Here is a 24,658-nt window from a genome sequence, read left to right as displayed (position 1 = left end):
TAAAATTCCATGTTAAAGTACATTCACCAATTATACCAAATACGTACTGGGATGAAAAAAGTAAGATACTTATAGTTATCAAATGCGCGTATGTGTCAGCACGACAAGCAAACATCGCTTAAGGTCTTTTCTGTAGTCCCAGCCCACATTCAGCAGTTGCAGGAACTATGCGGGTTTGGCGGAATTAATTGCTAATCACAGTGCACATGTTAAACAAACACACGCACGCACGCACGCACGCACATTCAGAAAATTCTACTCTAAATTTGGCCCTAATGAAAGATGCGTGATGCGGTAAGCATTTCTGGTACTGCGAAGTTTTTGGCGCTCATTTCTTTTTTTTTTTTTAAATATTATCTGACATATCACCAGGAAATTCTTATGTGTACTTAGATAGCTGTTTACCTCCCTTAATTGACGCTCCTGGCTTCCTGCCACTATTAATATGTTAGCATAATTTTTTTAATCGTATTTAACGCTTCCAATAACACCACCTCCGCGGTAAACGCATATGACATCTCCACTGCAGTAGCCTACATCAAGAATACTGGAATTAATTAAGGTTATATATATATATATATATATATAATATTCGGCTGCATTTGACAGCAAACTAACTTTGATGTCAACTAGTTCATTCAGAATGCACTACACACATTTTGATCTTTATCCGTGGCAAAATGTGTCATCCAAGAATCGGCATCTAATGAGAAAGCCGGGTACTAACTGTCATCACACTCAGCGGTAGGTTTTTCTTTGCGTAAGAGAAAGTCTGAACAGCGCGAGATCAAGAGCTGTAGTCAAATCTAATACGAATTTCCCGAATCTTCCTCTTCGGTCTTCATTGTCACATAAAACAAATGTTTTTGAGTTCTGCTTAACAGACATTTTAATCCAGAATGTATGCAAAACAGTAAACAAAGCAGTGATATATTTCGTGAACCATTAGGCCTAACATGTCAAAAAGCTAGCATGTCAGAATTTAATCGCACTTTGTGTGATTATAAGACAAAAAAGTTCCAGCAATGCACGATTAAGCTAATTTACTCAATGCTTCCATGTTCTACTATATTTCACATATTAAGTAATCCTATATCAGTTAAGGACAAGGGTAACTTCCTGGCTGTTTCGAGGGAGATTACAGATAATTGTCATAGTGACCAAGACTCTGGCATCTTCCAGTGAGCTAGGCTGTCAGACATGTAGTGATCTTTTTTAAGAGTGCAGTAAACTATGTTAATTTCTGAAAAATGCCATACTCTCAAGAAATTTGTTGGTGATTTAGCTCCTAATAAAGTGAACGATACATCACCACTTACAATAAAATGTTTCATTGGGTATTGACCCTTAGGGTGGAATGTCAAACAGATTTCTTAAAAGATCACTAATTTTTTGAAAAGGAAACTCTCTGTGTAAGATGTCACATTAGGCAGATGAAAGTAGCTACATCTCAGTAATAATACTGTCAAGATCTGCCCCACAATTAAGGTTTTGCTCTGTGATCTGATGTTCTTATCCAAAGAGAATTATTGCTGACTTATTCATTAGTTATTTCTGTCTGTGTCATGGGTCATGCTCCTCTGGAGAAACTTTGAGGTTCTCTGTTTTGCTCATAGGCACATCAGCATCGAGCTGTTATGTCTGAGGTTTGTGTAGACACATTTTTAAATATCATATGTTTATATAAAAACGGCTCCCGTTATTGCATCGCAGTTGGGGTACTTTACCTGTAAATTTGATTTTGCAGTTATACACAGTTAATAAAGTTAGAGATATTGCTCTGAGATGTACTGAAAATTTTTTTAAAAAGGTATGATTAGGATTGCAGTCACACAAACTGAATACTGAATAATGCAACACTCAAATCAAAATCGCTGACTGATATTGCACGATACTGTCTCAAGAGCTGTTGTGTGTTGCACACTAACACCAAGCACTGAAACTCTGATCAGTAGGCCAGTTTCCTCAATGTTTTTTTTTTCTTTTTTTTAAATTATTTTGTGTTTTATATCATATTTTGTGCCTGCCTTCTGCCTCAAGGTTTTGATAACTCTCAGGAAAATAAGCTATTAATGCCTTTGGGGTAATATGTGTAAATTCTGAAGGTTTGATTTGATGTAGAGTGTAGCAGGGTACAAAAGATGACTCCAAACATACAGGTAACCTCATCATGGCCATTTACTTCACATCTACTTCCACTGAGCCAATAACATGAAGCTTCCAGCACTTAGATGCTGAGGTTTGTAGTTTCAAAATGATACTTGACAAACGATTCCTGCAATTTGTTCAAGGCAACATTAATATTTATGATATGAGATATGTTTTGAATATCATATTCATCAGAATATACTCTCAGTAAGCCTCACTTTTGCTTTTGAATTTGAGGCAAATGTTAGGGATCTGCATTATTGTACAGTTACATATCGAACAAATAAGAGTTATTCACAGCGTTATCTTTCACCGGTTACTTTTCTATTTTCACATTTTGTAATGTCATTCTAAATTTGTCTCTGCTTTATTCCCTCTAACACCAGAGGAAAGTTCTCAACTGTAGCCCATTTACATGGCAAAAAGGTAAACCGCCTCAAAAATAACATGAATGAAGTTTACCTTGTTTTTTTAAAGAGTTACTGAAGTGTCCAGGAGACAGGCTTGGTGAAGTGTTTATTTATTTTTTTATTTTTTTATTTTCTCCATACAAAACAGGATTGAAATTGACTTTCGATGGGTGCGGATCAGTAAAATTAAACGTACTGGTTTACAGCTCAAAGATTCTCTCATGGTCATTAACTCTCTGCACATGTCCTCTCTTCCTTCACTGTCAGGGAGAGTCATTTCTAAAAGGCCTAGCAGTACTTTGGCGAATAAATTACGCCCTAATTGTGTAATCTTTGCCAGCTGGGCTTGTTTGCCGAAAGAACTTGATGGCTCTGTCCTTCACAGAACCACAAATGTTTAACCAGAGAAACAAAATTCTGTTCAGTATAATGTGCCGTTCCTGTACAAAAGAGCCAGAGATGTGTCTTACACCACAGCCAATAAGAAATTAAATTCAGAGAGCAGAGCAAATTTGTGGACAGATGTTGGAGATCCTCAAAACAAACCAACATCTCTGCATGACAAATTCTCCACGACCAGCTGTCCTTGAATGTGACGGGGCTGCCAAGAAGAGACTTCTTCTAAAAACAATTTTCAGAGCAGAGCATCATCTGAATTAGCGTCTGAGTACTGCATACAAAAGTGAAGAGTACACTCATCTTGAGGGATATTTTTACTGTTTCTGATGCTTATTTTAGCAAGAGATATACTCGAAGTTGCTTTATCTGAAAGTCATGAACTGAGAGTTCATTTTTAGGCGAGGCAAGCTGCTGACGTGTGATACTTTGGTTGATATTTAGTGCTGATTACAGTATTTTTTTTACCTCTTTCGGGGGGTCAGACCTCTTTCAGACCTCTTACCTCTTTCGGGGGGGTCAGACCCCCCCATAATTCCAACCCTGTGTGTGTGTGTCTAGGGCATTGGGGGGGGGGGGGGGGGGGGGGGGTAAGTATAATTATCCGTTTGGAATGATGTTTACTTTGGCTTAAGTCATAAGATTAAAAGAGGTCAAAAAATAAGAATTAATTGCATAGAGTAGCACAACAGTTTTCATCTCTGTGTTATGAAACTGTGACTTTCTGCACTCTAGACTGATCACACACGCATGCACACACACACACACACACACACACACACACACACACACAAACACACATCAAAGCACAGAGGTAATATGAAGGTCAGCTACTCTGGGGGAAACTGTCTCTCTCTGCCATTATCTACTCCAAATAATGGACACTATTCTTACTATGGCTCTAATCTCTCTTTTTTGGGGAAGCAGTTTCTGAAACTCCTACTGCCCCATTTAAACAGATGTGAGCAGTCCAAATCCACAACCACACCACAGAAATAGACATGCGTTGTTACTTCTCGTTGGAGTGTGTTCACTTCCTCAATGACTATCAAACATTTTGGAGGAATGACGCCATGTGTGAGATCTAGAGACCGGGCTCTCCTACCTTCTCACTTTTAATTCACAGAAACAACATGTCAGATGTAGCAGCTGGTCACTAATGGAGAGATCCAAGTCTGAGTTTTTCCTGAATGAACTAACTGTAAGCACCTCGGCGGAAAAGCTCGTGTGAACATCATGCTCTTCCAGACTACTTGAGCATTGTGCAAGATGTACTGTGTTGTAGCCATGGAAATATCTTTCCTCAGGCAGTCTTTCAATGACTACCACTACCTAGAGCTTGGAGCTTGGCTCTTTGAAAGGGTAGTACTTCTACACCCTTGGGCACATTATCGGGGATCTTCACTACTTTATGATGTCACATTTAGGATGGTAGAGGATGACTACATTCGGATCAGTCTACCTGAGTACATGATTAGTAAAACCAAGTATGGCCTAACACTGTTGTTACAACAACCCAGCTATATGGACTACTGAAACGAAAGCATGTGAGTGTATTCTCTCGCTGTTTCCGGAACCACTCACCACTAACTACATAGGGCACTATACAGTGAGTCCACCATTTTGTTGTGCTGTCCAAAGGTGTAGTGAGAATTGTTATACCCTATATAGTTCACCCAGAGTATCCCACAATGTATCGTGAAAAGTAGGGCACAGCAGTAGGGCACATTGATTGACTAAAACCATCATGCATTGCGGCCTGTCTCGCGAAAGCAGGCAAGTCTTTACAGACCAATCAGATGCAGATGATCTGCCGTTTGTTTATGCGACAGAGATAAAACATTACGAATATCCAGCGCATAATTATGTAGCAGCGTAACATCCAAATAGTGTCCAAAATGTATCAACAGCTGTCTGCCCGTATCCCTCCAGTGAGTGTTCTATGTACCAAACACTAAATAGTGAGTAGGGAGTAGTGAGCGGAGGGCAATTTCAGACACAGCATCTGACCTGTGTAAATCTTAACTGAATCCAGTTTGAAAATTTGAGGCACTTCCTTGAAAAAAAAAAATATGCACAGAAATAATCTTAGCTGTTGAATTCATGGGAGCCTACTTTTTTTCACTTTAGAGCTTGAGCCTAAACTTTGTTTTAACCTCCTGTCTTGCATTCACTGCTGGTAAGAATCGAGCTCATGACCAAAGGGTTGACGGTTCGATTCCCAGGACCGACATCCGCGGCTGTGCGCCCTTGGGCAGGGCACTTAACCCCAGTGCCCCCGAGGCGCAAGCAATGCGCCCCACAGCTCCTGTGTCTGGTGTGTGTGTTTACTACTGGTGTGTTGGATGGGTTAAGTGAGCACACATACCCAGAGCAGTGGGCAGCCACACAGCCGCAGCACCTGGGGGTTAGGTGTCTAGCTCAGCCATGCCCACTGAGGGAGGGGAAAGCACTGTTCATTCCTCCTGCCTGCATTTTTCCTGTCGATCCTGGAGATTGAACTGGCAAACTTTTGGTCCCAAAACACTCTCTGTCAGAAGTGGGATTCGAACCCACGCCTCCAGGGGAGACTGCGACCTGAACGCAGCGCCTTAGACCACTCGGCCATCCTGACATGCAGCTGCAGTACTGTAATACTGAACAAGATGCATGGAACGTAAAGGGCCAGTATAGTCAAAACTAAAATTTACTATTATGAAAAGATGGTACATTAGTTCCAACTTAAAATACTGTAGATTGATAAATGAATCATAAATGAATGTCTCTGACTCATACATGAATTTAATCAGGCCAAGAAGTTACAGAATCAAAGAGGAAGCTGTAATCCAAGCAAAAAGACAAATCAAGTCCATAAAGTTGAGTGTTTGCCTGATCTTATTAATATCTATGCTGCACACTCATAAGTTGACCCTGCATATAACTACAGCACTTTAAAAAGCTATCCAGTATTTCTAAAGTCCAAAATACATCAAGGTCCCAATAAAGCACTGAGCATCAGAGAGCCATAAAAGAATTTATGCAGCACTTGACTCATTCATTTTTATTTCATCCAAAAAACACATCTTTAACAATAAGTACAACAAAACATGACAAATATTATCTGATATCTATTCCATTGATCTTTTCAAATGTAGCCTTGACCTGACACAACATTGCCATCATGTGGTCATTCGTGTGAAACGCATCCTCCCTTGCACCGAACGGGACGCTCGTGTTTGTTGATGAATCAACATGTTTCTGTCACACTTCATGGTTCACGCAACCCTCATTTTTCAGCCCGAGCTCCGTTCCTCTCCGCTGAGATCTGCATCTCGCTTTCCCCTCGCTGTCGGGTTTCATGGAGCTCCTCACTTACACTCTCTGTCTGCGGCACGCGCACACTGACATCGCGTCTGAGAAAAATACAATTTGCATGGTTGTATGGTTATTTACTGTCACCCGATTACTCATTCCCCTTGCATAGACAGGATTGCTTTGCATGACATGCCTTTATTAGTGTGACTTTCTTTTGTTACAGAGGCTATGCTTTGGAAGGGGTCTTGTCCTAATTTAGAGTAGGGCTGAGTAGTTCCCAAACTAAAAGAAATCTTTACACATGAACGAAATACTAATAAAAGCTATATTATCCAGTCTCTAGATGAAAACCCATCCAACTCAAAATGTTTTCTCATTCAAAATACTATATTTGATATGGACAAAGCTATAAGATTAATGTCACCTCTCTCTCTCTCCCTCTCTCTCTACCTTCCTCCCTCCTGGCTAATCAGAGCCCAGTTTGCCAACTCATTAGACACCAGTCCAACTAGCTCATTGTCTAATCATCAGGTTCACTTGTTTTCTGTTCATTGTCTCATTGCCACTTGTATAAGTCCCTTGTGAAGTCTCTCATTTATCTGAGTGCACTGAGCTGTGTTGTACCTGTCCCTTGTTAGTCTCCCTGTTTAGCTTCTCTGTTATCAACCATAGTCTGATTCCTGACTTTTGATTCACTTTTTAGACCTCATAGGCTGTTCATCATGTACTGAACTCTGCCTGTTTTGACTGTCAATTTGGATTACATTTTGGAATAAAGATTGCACTGCCCACGCATCCAGCATCTCTCGGTATATGTTACAGCCAAAAATTATGAAGCACCATTCACCAGATCTTACTTCTCACACTAAATTCAAGCAAGGTCTAAAACTCTCTTTAAACATGTCAATTTATTACAGCCTGGATGTAAAATGCATCTGTTTTGGGGTTGTCCTCCACCTACACATACTTCTTCTTTTCACAGTTTCACTGTGGAAAAAACAAGTCTAGAGCATTCAGTGACAAATTAATCATCTTTCATTTGTTAAATAATTACAACATAGTCATACCTGTACAGTGTCAGATAAAGTCTGAAATATTCTTTATCAATGTGCGTTCCATACCAATCAATCCTACTGTTCTGACCAAACATTACTCTCAAAAAACATTAAACATTTCATAATCACCATTATCTCTAATAATATCATAACTGTTCTTCCTAACCCTACATGCTTTGGTACGCAATGTTTTCATCCCATTTGGTATTTACATATTTAAGCCACTGGACGGGTACTGCCCTATTTTGTCTGCAAAACGACGGCTTCTGGAGTGTCACTAACAAGCTGACAGAGACAGTGCAGGGGGAGTTTTATGCAAAGATGTTTACATCACTTACAGCTCTGGTATCCTAACAGTCGCTGTGGATGTCTGCATGATGCTGCTGACCCTCTGCAAACAAGAACAGTTTTTAAAAAAAAAAAAACGGAATAACAGCAAAACAGCAGAAGTGTTCACCGAGCAATTTTGTTTGTGTCAGCAGAATGAAGACAGTCATGTCCGAGTGTCTCTCATGCGGATTCACTCTGACGCCAGATCAGGTTGGAGGGAACATTTTCCAATATTGATTTCTGGCTGCCCAGAGATGTATATCTTTGTATATTTCAAACACGTACGTTTTGGGGGAACCACTGTCATGTCTTTTCATATGTTTTCATGTGTGAAGCCAGGAAAATCAGTTCTGCATGGTATTACACACACACAAACACACACACACACACACATCCGCCATCTGTCTGGAGTTGATGTATCAGGTTTTTGGGTTCTAATTTACATAAGAGAGCTCTACCGCTGCTCCCGTTATCACAAGTCATTCCCTAAGTACATAAGTATGTATGTTACATAATCCTGCAGCAAGTAGCACATTTCAGTATTCACAAACCTAACAATATAAAAGTGGGTTAAGTGGAGACAACATAACTGAAGTGACTTAACACAATGTATCGTCTTTACTCAGTATCAGTATCTTCATTAAGTCTACTTTTTTTCTTTTCTTTTTTTTTTTACCTGTTCGGGCCAGGAGGGCTGGAGGCTGTCAGACTGTTGAGAGCTGTCCCAGGAGAACTCGCATCTAAGGGACGACTGTGTAGATTTCAGAGGCTCAGCAGTGATGCATATCGTGCGTCTTAGCGGAGCTGACATTTGGCTGTGGGAGGGTTGGCTAGGGTCCACGTGCGGAGCGGAGGGATCCGTTCTAGGAGAGGCATACGCTGAATTTTGGACGGGACCAGACTCCAGCTCCGCGGGCTTTAAACCCAGGATGAAGCTCACAGCGTTCAGTATGACGTGGTTGAGCTCCGGGCTGCTGGGAGCGGGAAAGTGTAATGGGGAAACTCGGATGTCTTGAGCCGGGCAAAGCGATTTTGGCTGGCGGCTCTCCGTTATCTTTTCCTGGCTCTTAGCTTAAAGGAAGGACCAAAAGACAACCAAATTACTAGAATACCTCATTTAAATATGCCAGAATGTGACTGTTCCCTCTCTTTCACACATGTAAACACACACACACACACACACACACACGCACAGACATATACCTGGCATGCAGCTTTGTATACAGAGGGTGTTAGATGTACTGGTTTCTCTCTTCTTCACCAATTTATTCTGAGTGTCAGAGTGTCCTGAACTATCTGCGAGAAGGTGCCTCTGTGTATTTACAACTGGCAGTGCAGGACATTTTGGGGTTACTGACTTTTGTTTAGGCGCAACACACAAACAGGCTTGTTTTCTGTCTGCAGTGGGGCATGCCGTCTGCTGAAGAGACGAGGTGGTCCTTTGTGACTTCATGTCTTCTTCAGTGGACAGACTCTTAAAGGTAGACTTTGACGTCGTTTGCTTCCTCACCGTAATCTCATCAGACTTGGTGTCTTGGCATTTTCTACTTTTGGGATTACTCTTTGGCCTTGGTGTGTCTGGTTTTCTGAAACCTGGCTTCATTTTGAGGGCTGATTTGTCCTTTATGTTTGTGGTAGCCACCTTCAACTCCGCGGTGCTTGTAAGTTTTCGGTTTCTGGGTGAGGTCAGTGATTTCTTCTGGGAGGATGTCCTCATCTCACACTGGCCGCTATTTCTGGTATTATTCCTACACATTCTATTTTTACAATCATTATAAAGGCTACTGGGTGTACACTGACATCGCATTAGAGATGCTTGCCGTTTTGAAAGTGCAGTCTTACTGCCTGGCGTCTTTACATGAGAAAATCCCTCACTGGACTGTGCTGATTCAGAGGAAAGGAGACTCTGTCTAATAGTTGTCTGTGATGGGGGAGGTTTTAAATGAGACAGCAATACATTCTGTGTACTTCCCTCAGAGGGAAGGAGAACCTTATTTAAAGAAGACAACTTTGACATAGATTGACTAACATGAAGTCCTTTGGGTGTTGTACCAGTCTTTAGGTCACTGGAGTGTTTGACAGCTGCCCTTTGCCTTGGGATAAGTTTGTTCTTCTGGCTCTCTGAAAAGTTCTTTTTGCTACTACAGTAAAGAGTCTGTTTTTTTGGCTGAGGTACAAGAGACATTGCAGACACAGCCTCACTGTCTGGATGAGCTGTCCTTGTGGCTGATGTGAGAAATGACCCATGAGGGGAGAGTGAATTCTTCAGGCGCAAAGAGGACTTAGTCCTCTGTTTGTTTGGAGTTTTGGGTGTTTTAGGAACGTTCTTTGATAAAATTTTACATGTTTCAGAATCTTTCATTTTATTGGTTGTGACAACTCGGGACTTAGCTTTAACTGGTTGCTTTTTTGAAGCTGACAACAAAACACTGCTTTTGACAGACTGCATTTTTACAGAGAGGCCTTGACCAGTCTGACTTTCTTTTCTAACAGAAGCTGTGTTTGGGAAGGGACTTTGTCCCAAATGAGTATTTTCAGAAGTCTGGACACAAGCTTGCATTTTGAGTTTCATGGTAAATTCTCCAGATGGGGTGACTGTAAAGGGTGACTTAAGTTTAGATTTGGTCCTTGGGGTCTCATTTGAAATGGAGCTGACTGAAACGTTAGGACCGAAGGCAGAAATGGAACGGGCACAGGCTGGAGTTACGTTGCTACTGTCTTCCGACACAGGAGAATCGGAACTGCTACAGTTCAATTGGTGACACCCAGACCTACGGCCAGTTTTTCTTGCTAACTTGTTGTTGGCTCGGGAATTTCTCTCTGACCCTGAGGTTCTTTTTCTTTTCTTCCTTTCAGTCTGATTATCTTAGGAGTCAGAAGTGGATGTAAAAAGACAAAAAACAAAAAAAACACACACACCGTTAGAACCTTGGAAAAAAAGCAGAAAATTCCAACAAAGCTTTATCTGGGAGAACACTGGGGATGCTGTGGCCAGCTTTACATTGTAAAACATTCTTAACGCTCACACCAATCCGTATACAGATGCTACAATGAAATTAATAACTGTACAATGCAGACTAAGATATTCTAACGTTATAGCTGCTGACTAAGCTGAAAGTCTTTGAAAAATGACAACTGCTTTCCTTTTTGTTGAACTGTCTGTTAGTCTGAATCAGTCTTGAAAGGGAATACCTCTTACACTTGAATGCCCTGCAGAGATCTCTACATCCTACAAGAGAATAAGATATTGAAAATGCAATAAAACTTGCGCCCGAAGTATGGGAGCAACTGAAACTGCAGTACAGTTTGTTAGCGTCAAATGGAGATATAGTTCATAGACACACCAAGTCAACCCTCATCACATATGTAGTAGCATGATAAAACACATAGCCTCAAAAATAAAATTGTTCCTGAAAGTCAGTAGCCTCAATTTCAACAAGAGAAACAAAATGCACATGTGCGCACACACACTCACACACACACACACACACACACACACACACACACACACACACACACACAAAGATGGGACTGATTAGCTGATTTCATTTCACACTAACCTTTGCGTCTAACTGGGCCAGTAATTTTTTGTGCTGTCTGATCTTCCTTTCTTTTTGCAGAGCCTGATACCACCGCAACTGGTGTCTGTAGCGGCGGGTGCGGTAGGCCGGCGTGATGTGTCTGGAGGAGTGCCGCCTGTTTGATGGAGTGGCGTGACTGGCTTGAGGTGAGGGCGATGACTCTGAGCTGGAGCTGCACAGCTGCAGGGCCCTAATCGATCGAGAGACTGACGTACAGCCCGCATCTCCAGCACCCTCCAGCATACCAGCCACAGATTTGGGTCGATTCTTGGACCCTCCCGGTGACGATTTTGGTTTAGGTTTTTGGGGTCTGGGAGTAAGGGCTTTCAAGTGATCTGACTGACTCTTCAGCCATCTCGATCTGGCAGAAGTCCTGTAGTACTTTGAATTCGCTCTACACTTTTGTCTCTCTTTAACACTTGAAAGCGGGCTCATTCTCTTTGGCGGATGCCGTGACGGTAGAAGAGGTCTTCTTCTCGATGGGAGGAGGTTTTCGTAGGGGAGCTCTGAACTTAGGGCATCTTCCCAGCTTGGTAATTCTGCTAAATGTACAGTGTCCATTGCCGGAAAATGCTGGCAATGTCTGACATGACCGCTCTTTTTCTTTTTGTTTCCAGATGGTGTGTTACTGCAACGCGTGGCAGCAGATGGGCCTTGTACACCAGCGTCCCTTGACAACGGGAAATCTGTATAGGAGAGTAAAACTAGCTTTACGTTGCAGTGCGGAATTTGTTGAGCAGTAAAAAAAAAAAGAGTTTTGCTTTGACTGAGACATCATTAAAGCTGTTCAGTCTCATATCTGAATCAAGTTCTGCATCCAAAATATACTAAGCATTCATGCTTTGTGGTGCACAGAGAACAGAGATCTACAATTCATTGACAGCTTTCTCATTTAACCCAGACATTTTAACGTGATATGTTCTTTTCAGTGTTGGAATCATTATAATTACTACAATAACAACTGGTATGTTACAGTTATTCAATGGAATATAGTCTGCCGCAGATCATGGGTGGGTTTCCCATAGTCTGTCTTTGTAAATGCTGTTGTAGACATTCTTCAACAGACTACATAGTACTATGAGTGGTTGACCAGTCAAATTCATTGCTTTCTTTAGCCACTGATCCTCATCATGATACAGTTTTTATTTGTACAATTTTCAGTGTTTCAACACAGTCAATTGTTTTGGTATGTTTGTGACTCAAACACTTGTAATTCAAGTACTAACTACTTGACCACTTTAAAAATCTGTTTGATTACTTGTGCTATTTTTAAAATATTTACACAATTAAGCAATTATGTTAAGACATCTTTACCAACAGAAAAATATTCATAATTCAAACTGAAAGTAATACAAAATGTACAAAATACTCTTAACACTGATTAAGTTACTACCAAATATGAGTAGTTACATATGGGATATTACATGTTCTCTGGTCAAATGTCTGCATTTCACCAAGTATTCCTGCTGTTTAATAAAAGAGTAACTCTACAACTGATTCAGTAGAAGATTAGTTTATCAAAGATCAAAGTATTAACTTGTCGTTATTTTTTAAATCTGAGGTTTTCCTGACCCACTGACCAAGAAAGGGATTCTGAATAAAAATTGATAACAGTATGACTGCACATATATATACAAAGAAACGCGTATGAGTTCTGAGAATGCGAGAACTGTCCTTTCTCCTAATTGTGCATTCATGAGATTGTCCACTTGTACATTTTTATTTGCAGTCCTGAGACCCTGAGACACCCAGGGACAGGCTGGCAGTGCCATGTGGCTGACTGATGTCAGTGACTTTGAGGGGGAATGAGGCCCGTGCAAATTTGTTTTGGGATTGAACGATTTCTTTACCCAGAATTTGATCATAAATCTGAAAACAGACGATGACTGATCTGCAGAGTCATAAGCATAGCTGCTTCTATAAATACAGGAGACTCAACTGGACCGTTAAATTTTAAATGTAGCCTACATACGTGGTGGTTTATTTGTTAAATGCAGCTGACAGACTGGCCTTCAGATCAATCAAATATGTTTTGTTGAGAAAGCCGTGAGATAACAGAAGTACCAACAACATCACCGGAAAAATTCTTGGTCTGCTCACTCACTTAAGTGTCTGCAGTGCTGCGTCGGATCGTGATTCGCAAGTTTCCTAACAACGTGTGGACTTTATTGGATTTTAAATTGATGTTACTGGATGTCTGGGTTTCAAGTGGGCCGACCAGAAAAATCCTTACCGTGTGTGCGTGAACGCCGCTTTGCGCAGTCTCCTATTCCATGCACCCTGTTAAAAAAGGAATATTGAAATATTCTCAGTACATTAACTGACAAGCCGACACAGCAGCTTGACAGGCAGTTAAACAATGTAATTTTACAGTATTTAACTAATCTGAGGTTTTAAAAAGCTGCTGGCTCACTGATGTCGTTTTACTGAACAAAGTTAACGTTCATGTGGCTGTTTTAGAGACAATCTGCCCGTTTTAGTGTGCAAGTAGTAAATTGATATGAAGCCTGAGTCATCAAACCTTCTCTCTTTCCGCGGCACATTGTATGGCTTCGATGTAATCAACGTCATTTTGGCCCTCTTGAAGAACGAATAATCTGGCTATTTAGCTTGCTGATCGAAGAAAACGCTGACAGAAGTTAACCCAATGTGTGAGACAGATTACCAACTGACACTGCCTTTAAAAAATGCTTTGGCTTCCATGCGTTTGCATTCTATTTCAGATTCTTTGACACTCTCCGTTATTCAGCCGTGGTACTCAGACTGTAGGTGTGTCACTGCTAACCATTGGCTATGTCGTTTTCATCACAACCGTGAAACAAACTGATTAGACTTAGATCAATGCTAATTTCCTTGTTTTAATATTGCGAAAATGATAACATTTTACTCTGAAGTTCGAGTTCAGGCTACAAGGAATTTGGATGAACCTGGTTAGCACGTTTACTATTTAACGATGAGACTGTGCTCAGAATTTAATGTTCTGTTTGACACTTTTGGACAATAGGCTATAGTCTAGTATCATCAGGAAGTAGATGGCACATTCATTTCAAAACGTAGTTGACATTGGTTGTACAAGAGTCCCCTTTAAATGAGACGATGTGGATTTAGGACCTAAAACGATGGAATTATGGAATTGTGCAAATCGCATTGATATAAACAGTAGAATAATTCACTCATTTCGTGGCGCTGATGCTTGATTTTGTTGCGAGGGGGTGTGTCACCAAAGAAGGGGACGCTGTTAGACAGTTGGCGGCTGGACAGGTACTGGGTCATAGACTCTTGTCTAGTGCCGCATCCAGTACCTGTCCCGAATCGTTATCTGGAAAATATCAGTGCCTTGAACTTGTTTCACATTGGATGCGGCAAGGAAGATGGTTTTGCGCAGAACCAGTATTCACTCCGGAGGCACCTCCCACAGTGATATCGTGTGAAAAAGTCCGCTTGCCAGGCGCTCTGTTAGTAAAGAGATGTTATCTTGTTTCTCGAGAAAAATGCGTTGTGGGTGATGCGTCCGGTGTGAATACAAGTCCAGCGTAAAGCCGTCTCGCATGCGTTAATTTGAGGTATTGACGACAGTCGTCTGGAAGTGCACAGCCTGGATTGAACAGATAGCCAAGTACGTCACTCTCGGTCAAGCTCTGATTTGGCAAGACATGCACAGTACTTCCGGATTCGCATAAGGAGTAGGGAGAGCGCTACCTTCTAGCAACTGAGCGCTCAAAAGAAAGCCATGGGAGAAATACCTGAAATTGCAAATAAATTCAGCTCTTACTCTGTGACACAACTAAACGAGTTGCTTGAAGATGATGACAAGCTCAATAAAATTGTCAGTGAAACGGATAAGGTAGGTGCTCTATTCTTAAGAAGCGCAAGCCAGTACTGTGTTTGAGTTAGTGGGACGCAGGCCTCTTGTTTAATTTTATCTCGTTGTTTTCAAAAACCGGTCGTGCATGGTAACTCCCGACACCCTGGCACCCGGGCATACTGAGTCTTCGGTATGGAGTCGACTACAGAAGCAGAAAATCGATAAACACAATACTGACACTCATTTGGATTCATCTGAAGGCATCAGTTCGAAATTTCATAAAATGTTCATGCTGTAAGCTGTCTTTTCCCAGACATGTTGATAGTATGCGTTTTATCGAACGCATACCAGATCACCGTACATTTGCTTAAATATTCTCAGTTTAATGATGTAATCTACTCCGAATTGTAAATACAGTTAAATGTCCGAGTCAAAACGTTTGTTAGTGTGATTGGTGCGCTGCATGTCTGTCTCACAAGCAAGTTTAGGCGAAGTTTCTGCTTTGTTCCTATATTTTGAAACGAGGTCTCTGCTTTCTTCTTTGCTGTTCAGACGGAAAAGAGAAAAGAACAGTCATGATGATGTTTGTCTAGACAACATTCTTTCGTGAATTGTTTCGCCCAAACCCGTAAATAAATCGTTCGTTTCATATGCATGATATGGAACAGTAGTAAAATGCAATAGGGTATGACGTCTCGTTACATTACAACTTCTAAACCTCAAGTTTCAACATTTTATTCACAAAATAAAACCAAGCCACGTTACAACACACAATAACAAGAAATCGTGATAGAATTGGCTACTCACACATAGAATTGTTTTTGTAAGCTAAGTCCAGTCATGTTCCCTGACTGACATAATTATTGTATACACGTAGGGTGAAGTATACAGTTATATCGATTGCGCATGAACAATAACAGACAAGGTGAGTGTGTTCGCGCGGAGCTTTTGTAAGAGACAGATGACTTTTATCATTTAACATTCTTTAAAGATACTACATTAAAGTTAATTGTCTGAAGTATCAAGGGCAGGAATATGCAGTGATCAAAGGGGAAATGTTGAGTCATGTAAGAGGTACTAAAATATACAGTAGTCAGCACGTGACATTTTTTGCATGACGCACCTTAAAACATGACTTTCATTATCTTCAGGCAAATATCAAGTACACTCTATGAACTTACAGTTAATGTTTAACCATTATGAGTTTCACTTGCATTCCTTATACTCAATGAGATGAGACTGAGAAACAATGTTTATCAGAATACCTGTATATGATCTCTTTCATTTAACTTGGGTACTCTAATTTATCTGCTTTATTTATTTATTAGTTAATTTAGACTTCAAAACAGTTTGGAACAAAGAATAGTTCGTTTTTTTTTGGTTTTTTTTTTTAAGATTAATTCCAAAAATTGGCCTCATCCCTTCCCAGAAATGTGAGAGATGACTGGTGACAAAATGAATTGGGATCACCACTTTTTCGAATGTTTTTACGGTATATTACATTAAGAAATGAGAAATGAACAACAATAATTAAAGCATGTGCATGAGATGCACAACCTGCGTTCATTCTCTTAAAGAGAAAGTATAGTCTGATATGTGAGATTAAATAGCTGGGGTTAGGTAGCAGTATGCATGGAATCTATTTTAAGTAATCTGATCTCTAATATGAGAGCATAAAGCATTCAGTTGCTAATCGTTACCAGGTGTACCATCAGGAATAATTATATGCTGTCGCCATAGCTTCTGAGTGTAGTGTTACTTGATTTACAGCATACGTAAATATTGAGCAACAGTTCAGTATGCAGATAACAGTTGAAGACGCTGAGGAATTTCCTAGATTGTCGCTTTGCTCTTTCATAGAGCATATATAATAATGCATATATATTCATCAGCAGCGAAATACATAGTACACAGAACAGCTGATAACAGATTGCTGCTGTGGTCATTCAGATACAGGAAGTCCAGCAGACTAAGGAAATGACACTTGCCAGTAACCGCAGCCTTGCAGAACAGAACCTCAGCCTTCAACCTGCACTGGATCAACAGAGGATCCTGTTAACCAAGCGATACATGTGTCTGCAGGAGCTCTTTGAGGCCTACCAGTTCCGCAAGTCCACTTTTGGTAAACACATCTTTCTACAAGGGATACTTTGATTAAATAATAATAATAATAATAATAATAATAATAATAAACACAAAAATAAAAAAAGCACAATGAGGATAGCAAATAGTGGGATGTATAAAGTTTATAGTTGTGATATTTGTTCTCTCCTGTGGGGTAACCAGCAGATACTTTGGCCCACAAAAGCTGGCCCTGCTCCCTCGACCATATATACTAGCTGTGATACAGCCGGAAGTCATATGAATGCTCATGTTTTAATGTATATGACACCAGCCCCCATGTTACTCCAACATAATCTGAATGTATGTCTGATCTGCCAGAGAACCGTAGTGCGTGGATTTGTCAGTTTGTTTGAAAGATGTTTTTTTTTTTTTTAATACACAGATTGTAATTCACAAAACAGCTCACTGGATACTCTCTTAGCACTTCTACAAGCTGAAGGAGCAAAAATTGAAGAAGAGACTGAGGTAATCACTCTTTATTGGATCCTGTTCATTACACAGGGTGCACAAGTTGGTACTTATGATTCAGTGCAGATCAGGATCATTTAGATCAATTGTTGTTTTCAATCTGAACCCTATGTTTTAGAATATGGCAGATTTATTCCTGGAAGGGCAACTGTCTCTGGACTCTTTCATTGATGAATACCAGAGCAAGAGGAAGCTAGCCCATCTGCGTCGCGTGAAGATCGACAAACTGGAGGATGTGGTGCTGAGAGGCCTCCAGCTACCCTGTGCCCCTGTTACCAAGCCTCAGGAAGGTCACGTGTCACCTACCCAGCCTACCAACGGTACCCCTGTACCTGCCCCCAGGAGAACACGACATTCGCCTCCTCTGTCACAACAAACGTCTCAAACGGCACTTTTACCCTATCCGGCGATCCCATAGCCATCGGTTCCTCAGAGCCTCAGTGTTCATCGGCACTTCCTTTAAGGCCATCTCCGGGTGTGTTCCCAAGGACCTGCTATATCATGCACGGACATGAGCTTTTTGATCTTTTCCAGTGGAAAAACGTTATCTTGCTATTTACACTTGTTTTTTTTTTTCCCCCGTTCAAAAAATAACTATGTATGGGAAATACGTACACCTTGTATATGCAAGTCCGGGTATCTCATTCGTTACTTGGAGACCAGTTGGTGTGCTCTGAGACCTTAAACTGATTATGTTAACTAAAAAAAACATTCTGTTCTCTTGCTGATTGTCCTGTCAAAACACATTATAACAGGACCATGTTAAATTACATGAATAAGTTGTTTGGGGTGTTATTTTTAAATGTTTACAGAAAATGGAAATATACTGTGCTCTTTTACAAATGGAAATGTGTTGTTTGACTGTCTCATTTTAAACAGATTTAAGAGTTTTGATGTGTAGTTCACATGCTTTTGTCATGAGTCTGCTCTTTGAGTAAATCTATATTTGAATTAATTTTATACCATAAATGTGGTTACATGTAGTAGACTGTTTCAAACAGTAAAGTTTAGATTATTTCAGAAGTGGATCTGTTGGGCAGTTTTTGTTAAAAAGAGACACATTCAGCTGTTTGACAATGTGGTAATTTCAGATGTTTTGCTCTGAGACTAAATATTTCAAACTCTTTAGCCCTCAGTACTGATCTAACCAGCTGAGAAATACTGAGCTTCCACAAACTATAACCTAACCCTGTTAGTTGTGAACACATGTCACATCTGACTAGCAGCATGGTTTGTGCTGTGTTCTTTGGGGATGAAGAGATACTTTTATGACAGTGAGCCATGAGAACATTTGATTCTGCCCAGAAATCTCATGTCATTTTGTGTAACTTGAAACATAACTTTGTGATGATATAATAGTGAGTGTATAACATGCTGACATTCAAAAGTTCATTTGTTCTTTGAGGATTTGGAGAATGCAGGTAAAACTTGTTCATAAGGTAGCTACTGAACTGGAAGTTTTCAGATTAGTTAACTAAATCTCAAATGTGCCTTGGTATATAATAAAAGACTAAATTCCTATGATCATTAGATTAGGTATTATAAAATCAATATATGACTTAGTTCAAAGTTCATTTTGGGGTTTAAAAAGAGTATAAATTATTTATTACATTGTTTTCTGTTAAATTAGAGGGAGTGTTCAATTGTCCAACCAAAATCACTCATATGAGTAAACGGCACATTACAACCATTTTATATTGCAACAAAATCTTGCTACTCTCTCAGTGTAAAGTGCACTGTAAAATTCTCTTTACTTTTTTAGCTGTAATGAATAAAAGTTCTATTACTAAAAAGTGCCTCCTCTTTTCTCTTGGTCACCTTTATTCTGACAGTTTGCTTCCCCTAAAGGCTGGGTCTGAGTTTCATTACACCTGCGGGACCATTTCTTCATTTTAGAGCATCTGCTTTAAAACCAACTATAGTGATACAATGATATTCCTATAAGCATTCATCTTCATAATGAGGAAAAGGGACACTGCATTTAATACCTTTTATTGTCAAATTAAGAGGGTACTCTGAACAGTTGAACTCAAAATGCATCAGACAACATTTTATTGTCATTCAGTGGGAACAAGAAACGAATGCTTGAGGTCTGAGACCATTTGTGCTACTCCTCTCCTTCCTCGGCTTCACCCTCCACTGAATCAACTCCCACCTCCTCGTAATCTTTCTCCAGTGCAGCCAGATCTTCTCGGGCTTCAGAGAACTCTCCTTCCTCCATGCCCTCTCCAACATACCAGTGGACAAAAGCTCTTTTGGCGTACATCAGATCAAACTTGTGATCCAGACGGGCCCAGGCTTCAGCAATGGCTGTGGTGTTGCTCAGCATGCAGACTGCCCTTTGCACCTTGGCCAGGTCACCCCCTGGGACCACAGTGGGTGGCTGGTAGTTGATGCCAACCTGGTGAAAAAGGACCACAAATTCATCTAGCCGAAACAATTCAACTGAGTTCAGCATGTTATGGTCAGAAAGCTAATCATTTCCTCCAGGGGCTGTTTTTTTTTTTCTTTTCTTTTTTTTAAGGATAAACACTACCGTAATAATTAGCTTCAATACTGATTAGCACACTCAAAAGGAAACCAAAAGTGTACCTTGAAGCCTGTTGGACACCAGTCTACAAACTGAATTGTTCTCTTGGTCTTTATGGTGGCAATGGCTGCATTGACATCCTTGGGAACAACATCACCTCGGTACAGCATGCAACAGGCCATGTACTTTCCATGACGAGGGTCACACTTCACCATCTGATTGGCAGGCTCAAAGCAGGCATTGGTTATCTCTGCAACTGACAGCTGCTCGTGGTAAGCCTTCTCAGCAGAGATGACTGGGGCGTAGGTTACCAGCGGAAAATGGATGCGTGGATAAGGGACCAGGTTGGTCTGGAACTCTGTCAAATCCACATTGAGAGCGCCGTCAAAGCGAAGGGACGCAGTGATTGAGGAAACTATCTGGCCAATGAGCCTGTTAAGGTTGGTGTACGTAGGGCGTTCGATGTCTAGATTGCGACGGCAAATATCATAAATTGCCTCATTGTCCACCATGAAGGCACAGTCAGAGTGCTCCAGGGTGGTGTGGGTGGTGAGGATGGAATTGTATGGCTCTACAACAGCAGTAGAAACCTGCCAAACAAAGCAAAACAGAAAAAAACCCATTGAAATGCACATTCTGGCTCCTGAAACATTAGTATCTAAGAAACATATCTCAGCATGATTAACATAAGATGATCAAGAATACCAATAACAAATTATTTGCCCATGTACTGACTACTGTGCACTCATATTAAGAAAAGAGAGCAGTTGTGAGAAATCCTCTCTTGGGAAAAAAAAAGACAGAATTTTCTAAACATCATTGGAACTTTGAGAGCACTCAGTTGTGGACTTTTTAGCATGCATTCCAGGTTTACACTGGGAACACTTCTGCCAAAAAAGGTAATTCATTGATGCTGTGGATCTTGTGTGAAAGGAGCTTAAGGTTAGTGGAACAGAGGAAAGATGAGCTCCACACATTTTATGTGAAAGCTGCATTCCTGACAGTCTATTCACTAGCAGCATTAGATAGCACAGTGCATTGCACACACATGTGATCAGTCAAGAACTAAACTGATAGCCACACTAATTTTGATTAATTCTCTTCAATGCCTTCACTTTAGAATTCTATGGCTCAAAGTACACAAAGTAAATCTAGCTTGCTGGGCTTCAGTCCTGCCCTTTCTACTCATTGGCTGATAACCGTCATAAACGCCTATGTTTTCTATCAGATCATAGGGAGGCTAACTAGCTGCTTGATTGACAGTGTCCAAAAACCATGGCCTTTTCCAATGGCATGAGAGCAAGTCATTAAAATATATAATTTCTAAAGCTAAACTTAAATGCTGACATGACAGTAGAAGCCTTGTATACTGTTTACAATTTTGTCAATCTTTATGAAAGCAGAAAATGTTTTACAGCTATTTAACAATCTAAAACAAACTGAAACTCCATACTTTTACTATCTTCTTATATAGTCTTTTTCTTCATGTGAGTAAATCTGTTCCACACGTTTTAAAATATCTTTCAGACTTTTGTTCGAAGGCTAATGGATAAGAAAAAGACCAACAGAACAGAACCTGAGGTGCAGGGTAGATGGCAAACTCAAGTTTGGATTTCTTGCCATAGTCCACTGACAGCCTCTCCATCAACAGAGAAGCAAAGCCGGACCCGGTCCCTCCACCAAAGCTATGGAAGATGAGGAAGCCCTGGAGTCCTGTGCACTGGTCAGACTGACAATTTTCAAAAACATGTACAAAGTCATTAGTTGATCTTAAAAGTGTGGCCTCTGTGCAGTGATAATAACAAAACAGGACAACACTCTCACCAGCTTGCGAACACGGTCTAACACCAAGTCTACAATCTCCTTGCCAATGGTGTAATGGCCTCTTGCATAGTTGTTTGCAGCATCCTCTTTTCCTGTTATAAGCTGCTCAGGGTGAAACAGTTGTCTGTATGTTCCTGTACGAACTTCATCTGTACAGACAAACCAGACCAAGCATACACATGGCAGCTTGTGTCATCTCAAAGTAGTTTAACAATGAATTTTCTATTAGCTAAGCTCTTTCGTATTCTTTACAAAACACTTTTAAATTGTATTCAGGTTTAAATGTCTCCTCTGTGGAAATATTTTGACAAATTTCATGAAATTATCACTTATCTTGTTCCATTACATAGAGCATTGCTTTAATGAAAAGCATTTAAGGACATGTCTCTTTTGGGATGTGCGTCAAAGCCAACAAATATACCATGTACCTGTATGTGGAGTCTGTATCATTTTACATGAGCATATATTTCTGCAGTGTGGATATTTTGTACTTGCCAACAACTGTGGGCTCGAGGTCCACAAACACTGCTCTGGGCACATGTTTTCCTGCACCAGTCTCACTGAAAAAGGTGTTGAATGAGTCATCGCCTCCACCAACAGTTTTATCACTTGGCATTTGCCCATCCGGCTGAATTCCATGCTCAAGACAGTAGAGTTCCCAGCAGGCATTTCCAATCTGTACACCTGCTTGTCCCACGTGAATGGAGATACACTCGCGCTATAAGAACAGGAAATATTGTAAGCTAGCTGTATGAATGTAATAAAAAAAAATAGAAATCTTTCCAGTCACTCACAAAATTAGCCCACTATTGTTACTTCCAAAAATCAATACATCCTGGCTCAAAAGCGGTTATTTAATTTCAGGCAAGAGAGCATATAACAGACTAGGTGTTATTTCCTTTAAGATCTCAGAAAACGTTTCAGAGCATTCGATAATTACATTACCTTGTTGCGATCGACAATCGTCACGATATCTTTGTGAGACCAAGGGTCAAACTTAAATTCAATAAACTGTTCTATTCTACAATTTAACACAAAAGCAAACGTAAGTGGCAAATGCATGAATACCGAGAGAATACAAAACATTAGCAAGGGAACTCAAAGGTTTTTGCGCGGGAACGCAACATCATTTTTCTCCGCGTCCTGTCTGGGGGATCCGTAGTATCGTGGCGGGGAAAAACAGTATACCTCAGTTTCAAATTCAAATTGGCCAAGTGAGACAGAACAGCTAACCGTGCTAAAACTTTACAAGACCATGACCCCGATTCGTTTAAAATCGCAGTCAGAACTTTAAGACCATGAGGTGAATTAGCTAAAAATAGTTAATAAATAAACCGAAAATTACACTCAATCAAGACAAAAGAAACACAGGCCTCCTTCTTTTGCTTCCTTCTGTAATTATCCGTTGGATCGGTTATCCGTTGAACAACTTTGAAATATCCTTCCACTCAGGCTGCCTTAGCTTTATAAACTGACAAGTAAGCAAGAAATGGCTCGATCGACCCCTATGGCAATACCTTACCTCCCAAACCCCGAACTACAACGCTCTGACCGAAAACGTAAGTTTGTGTATTTAAGACATGAGAGGTTAGCAAATTATTAGCTGATACTCGAGAACTGACAAGCTGCGATTATTTTATAAGCTAATTTTGAGCAGTGTCATTCCATTTCCATCAAAAACAAGGCGACTGCTGATTAAGACAAAATAAATTGAGTATAAATTCAGTACAAATACGTTAATTAAAAATCCATTAGGCAATTAGTTAGCAAAAAGCTACAATGGAGTGCAATCTAAAAATCAACGCATCTTACAGCTTGAGCACTTACCATTTTATCAGATTTTCAATATATATAAATATATGGTGCTAACGATCAAATCAATTAATCGTCTTAGTTATGGTTGATGTCGCAAGTTTGACCTCCGTTTCTCAAGGTTACTTGACTGCCTAGAGCAATTAAGGGCCGAATCAAAAGTTTATATATGTTAATGGCAGAGCAGCCCCGCCCACTTTTTATTTAATTGGATAAATGTCTGATTCACCTCTGAAATGTATGTCTATCATATTTCTCAAGTTTATGATTGGATTGTCCCTATCTTTCAAACGTCAACTTTTTCAACGGAAACAGGTTAGTAACGTCCCTCGCTGCCTGTCGGTTGTTAAAAAGCATTTTTCGAACTCAAACGTTAGCTGGCTGATTTTAGCAGGAGAAAAATTAACAGTTTCAACTCAGGTTAACCGCCACAAACTCGGCCTCGAGCAGTCTGCCTGCTCGCGCGGGAAAGTGGAAAATGCATTGGTATGCAAAAACAATCGCAAATCACTGTGCAGTTTTCTTCTGACATAGGCCATTATCCCTTACATATTGTTTTGTATATTAATATTAATCATAACAACTCTTGTTTGTTTCTTGTTTGCCGTTTCTAACATTGCGTGTATTGAAAATGAAACCATGCTGCTCATAATAGATTGCTTTAAATTTAGGTAACTTTGTAGAAAATGAAATGTTGGAAGCATACTGGTTCTGGTGATGAAATTCACATGGCATTAACTAAATCACCCAATTATACTCGACCCCTGTCTACTACGCCAATGACTCTCTCTATTCTCTAACGCAATACTTCTCACTCCATGATCCATGATGTGTAGCCTACAAGGCACTTTTACCTAAACTGATCTGTGAGCACAGATGCT

General features: G+C 40.3%; 2 protein-coding genes and 1 non-coding gene across 3 annotated transcripts; 1 reads left to right on the top strand and 2 right to left on the bottom strand.

Annotated features, from left to right (window-relative positions):
• Nucleotides 1-5,485: 5,485 nt before the first annotated feature.
• On the bottom strand, nucleotides 5,486-5,568 carry trnal-cag (transfer RNA leucine (anticodon CAG)). Its single transcript has one exon. It is a non-coding gene; the product is annotated as a tRNA-Leu (tRNA).
• Nucleotides 5,569-14,944: 9,376 nt separating this feature from the next.
• On the top strand, nucleotides 14,945-18,029 carry vps37bb (VPS37B subunit of ESCRT-I b). Its single transcript, XM_030768048.1, has 4 exons — nucleotides 14,945-15,058; nucleotides 16,970-17,141; nucleotides 17,526-17,608; nucleotides 17,730-18,029. The coding sequence occupies exons 1-4, from the start codon at nucleotides 14,945-14,947 to the stop codon at nucleotides 18,027-18,029; spliced, it is 669 nt and encodes a 222-aa protein (XP_030623908.1).
• Nucleotides 18,030-19,718: 1,689 nt separating this feature from the next.
• On the bottom strand, nucleotides 19,719-22,695 carry LOC115807886 (tubulin alpha chain, testis-specific). Its single transcript, XM_030769076.1, has 5 exons — nucleotides 22,461-22,695; nucleotides 21,966-22,114; nucleotides 21,718-21,870; nucleotides 20,204-20,731; nucleotides 19,719-20,012 (listed from the first exon to the last, which is right to left on the bottom strand). Exons 1-5 carry the CDS (start codon nucleotides 22,579-22,581, stop codon nucleotides 19,719-19,721), a joined length of 1,245 nt encoding a protein of 414 aa, XP_030624936.1. The 5' UTR covers nucleotides 22,582-22,695.
• Between the last annotated feature and the right edge of the window lie 1,963 nt (nucleotides 22,696-24,658).

Source organism: Chanos chanos, chromosome 3 (genome assembly GCF_902362185.1).
Source record: "Chanos chanos chromosome 3, fChaCha1.1, whole genome shotgun sequence".
NCBI classification, from domain to species: Eukaryota; Metazoa; Chordata; class Actinopteri; order Gonorynchiformes; family Chanidae; genus Chanos; species Chanos chanos.
This window is presented reverse-complemented; position numbering and strand designations above follow the sequence as displayed.

Excerpts from the sequence above, each read along its gene's own strand:
- vps37bb (XM_030768048.1), top strand. The coding sequence starts at position 14,945 with ATGGGAGAAATACCTGAAATTGCAAATAAATTCAGCTCTTACTCTGTG. Across the intron at positions 15,059-16,969 it reads TTGTCAGTGAAACGGATAAG|ATACAGGAAGTCCAGCAGAC; the intron begins GTAGGTGCTCTA and ends GTGGTCATTCAG. Across the intron at positions 17,142-17,525 it reads GTTCCGCAAGTCCACTTTTG|ATTGTAATTCACAAAACAGC; the intron begins GTAAACACATCT and ends TTTAATACACAG.
- LOC115807886 (XM_030769076.1), bottom strand. The coding sequence starts at position 22,581 with ATGCCAAGTGATAAAACTGTTGGTGGAGGCGATGACTCATTCAACACC. Across the intron at positions 21,871-21,965 it reads TAGACCGTGTTCGCAAGCTG|TCTGACCAGTGCACAGGACT; the intron begins GTGAGAGTGTTG and ends GAAAATTGTCAG. Across the intron at positions 20,732-21,717 it reads CCATCTACCCTGCACCTCAG|GTTTCTACTGCTGTTGTAGA; the intron begins GTTCTGTTCTGT and ends TTTGTTTGGCAG.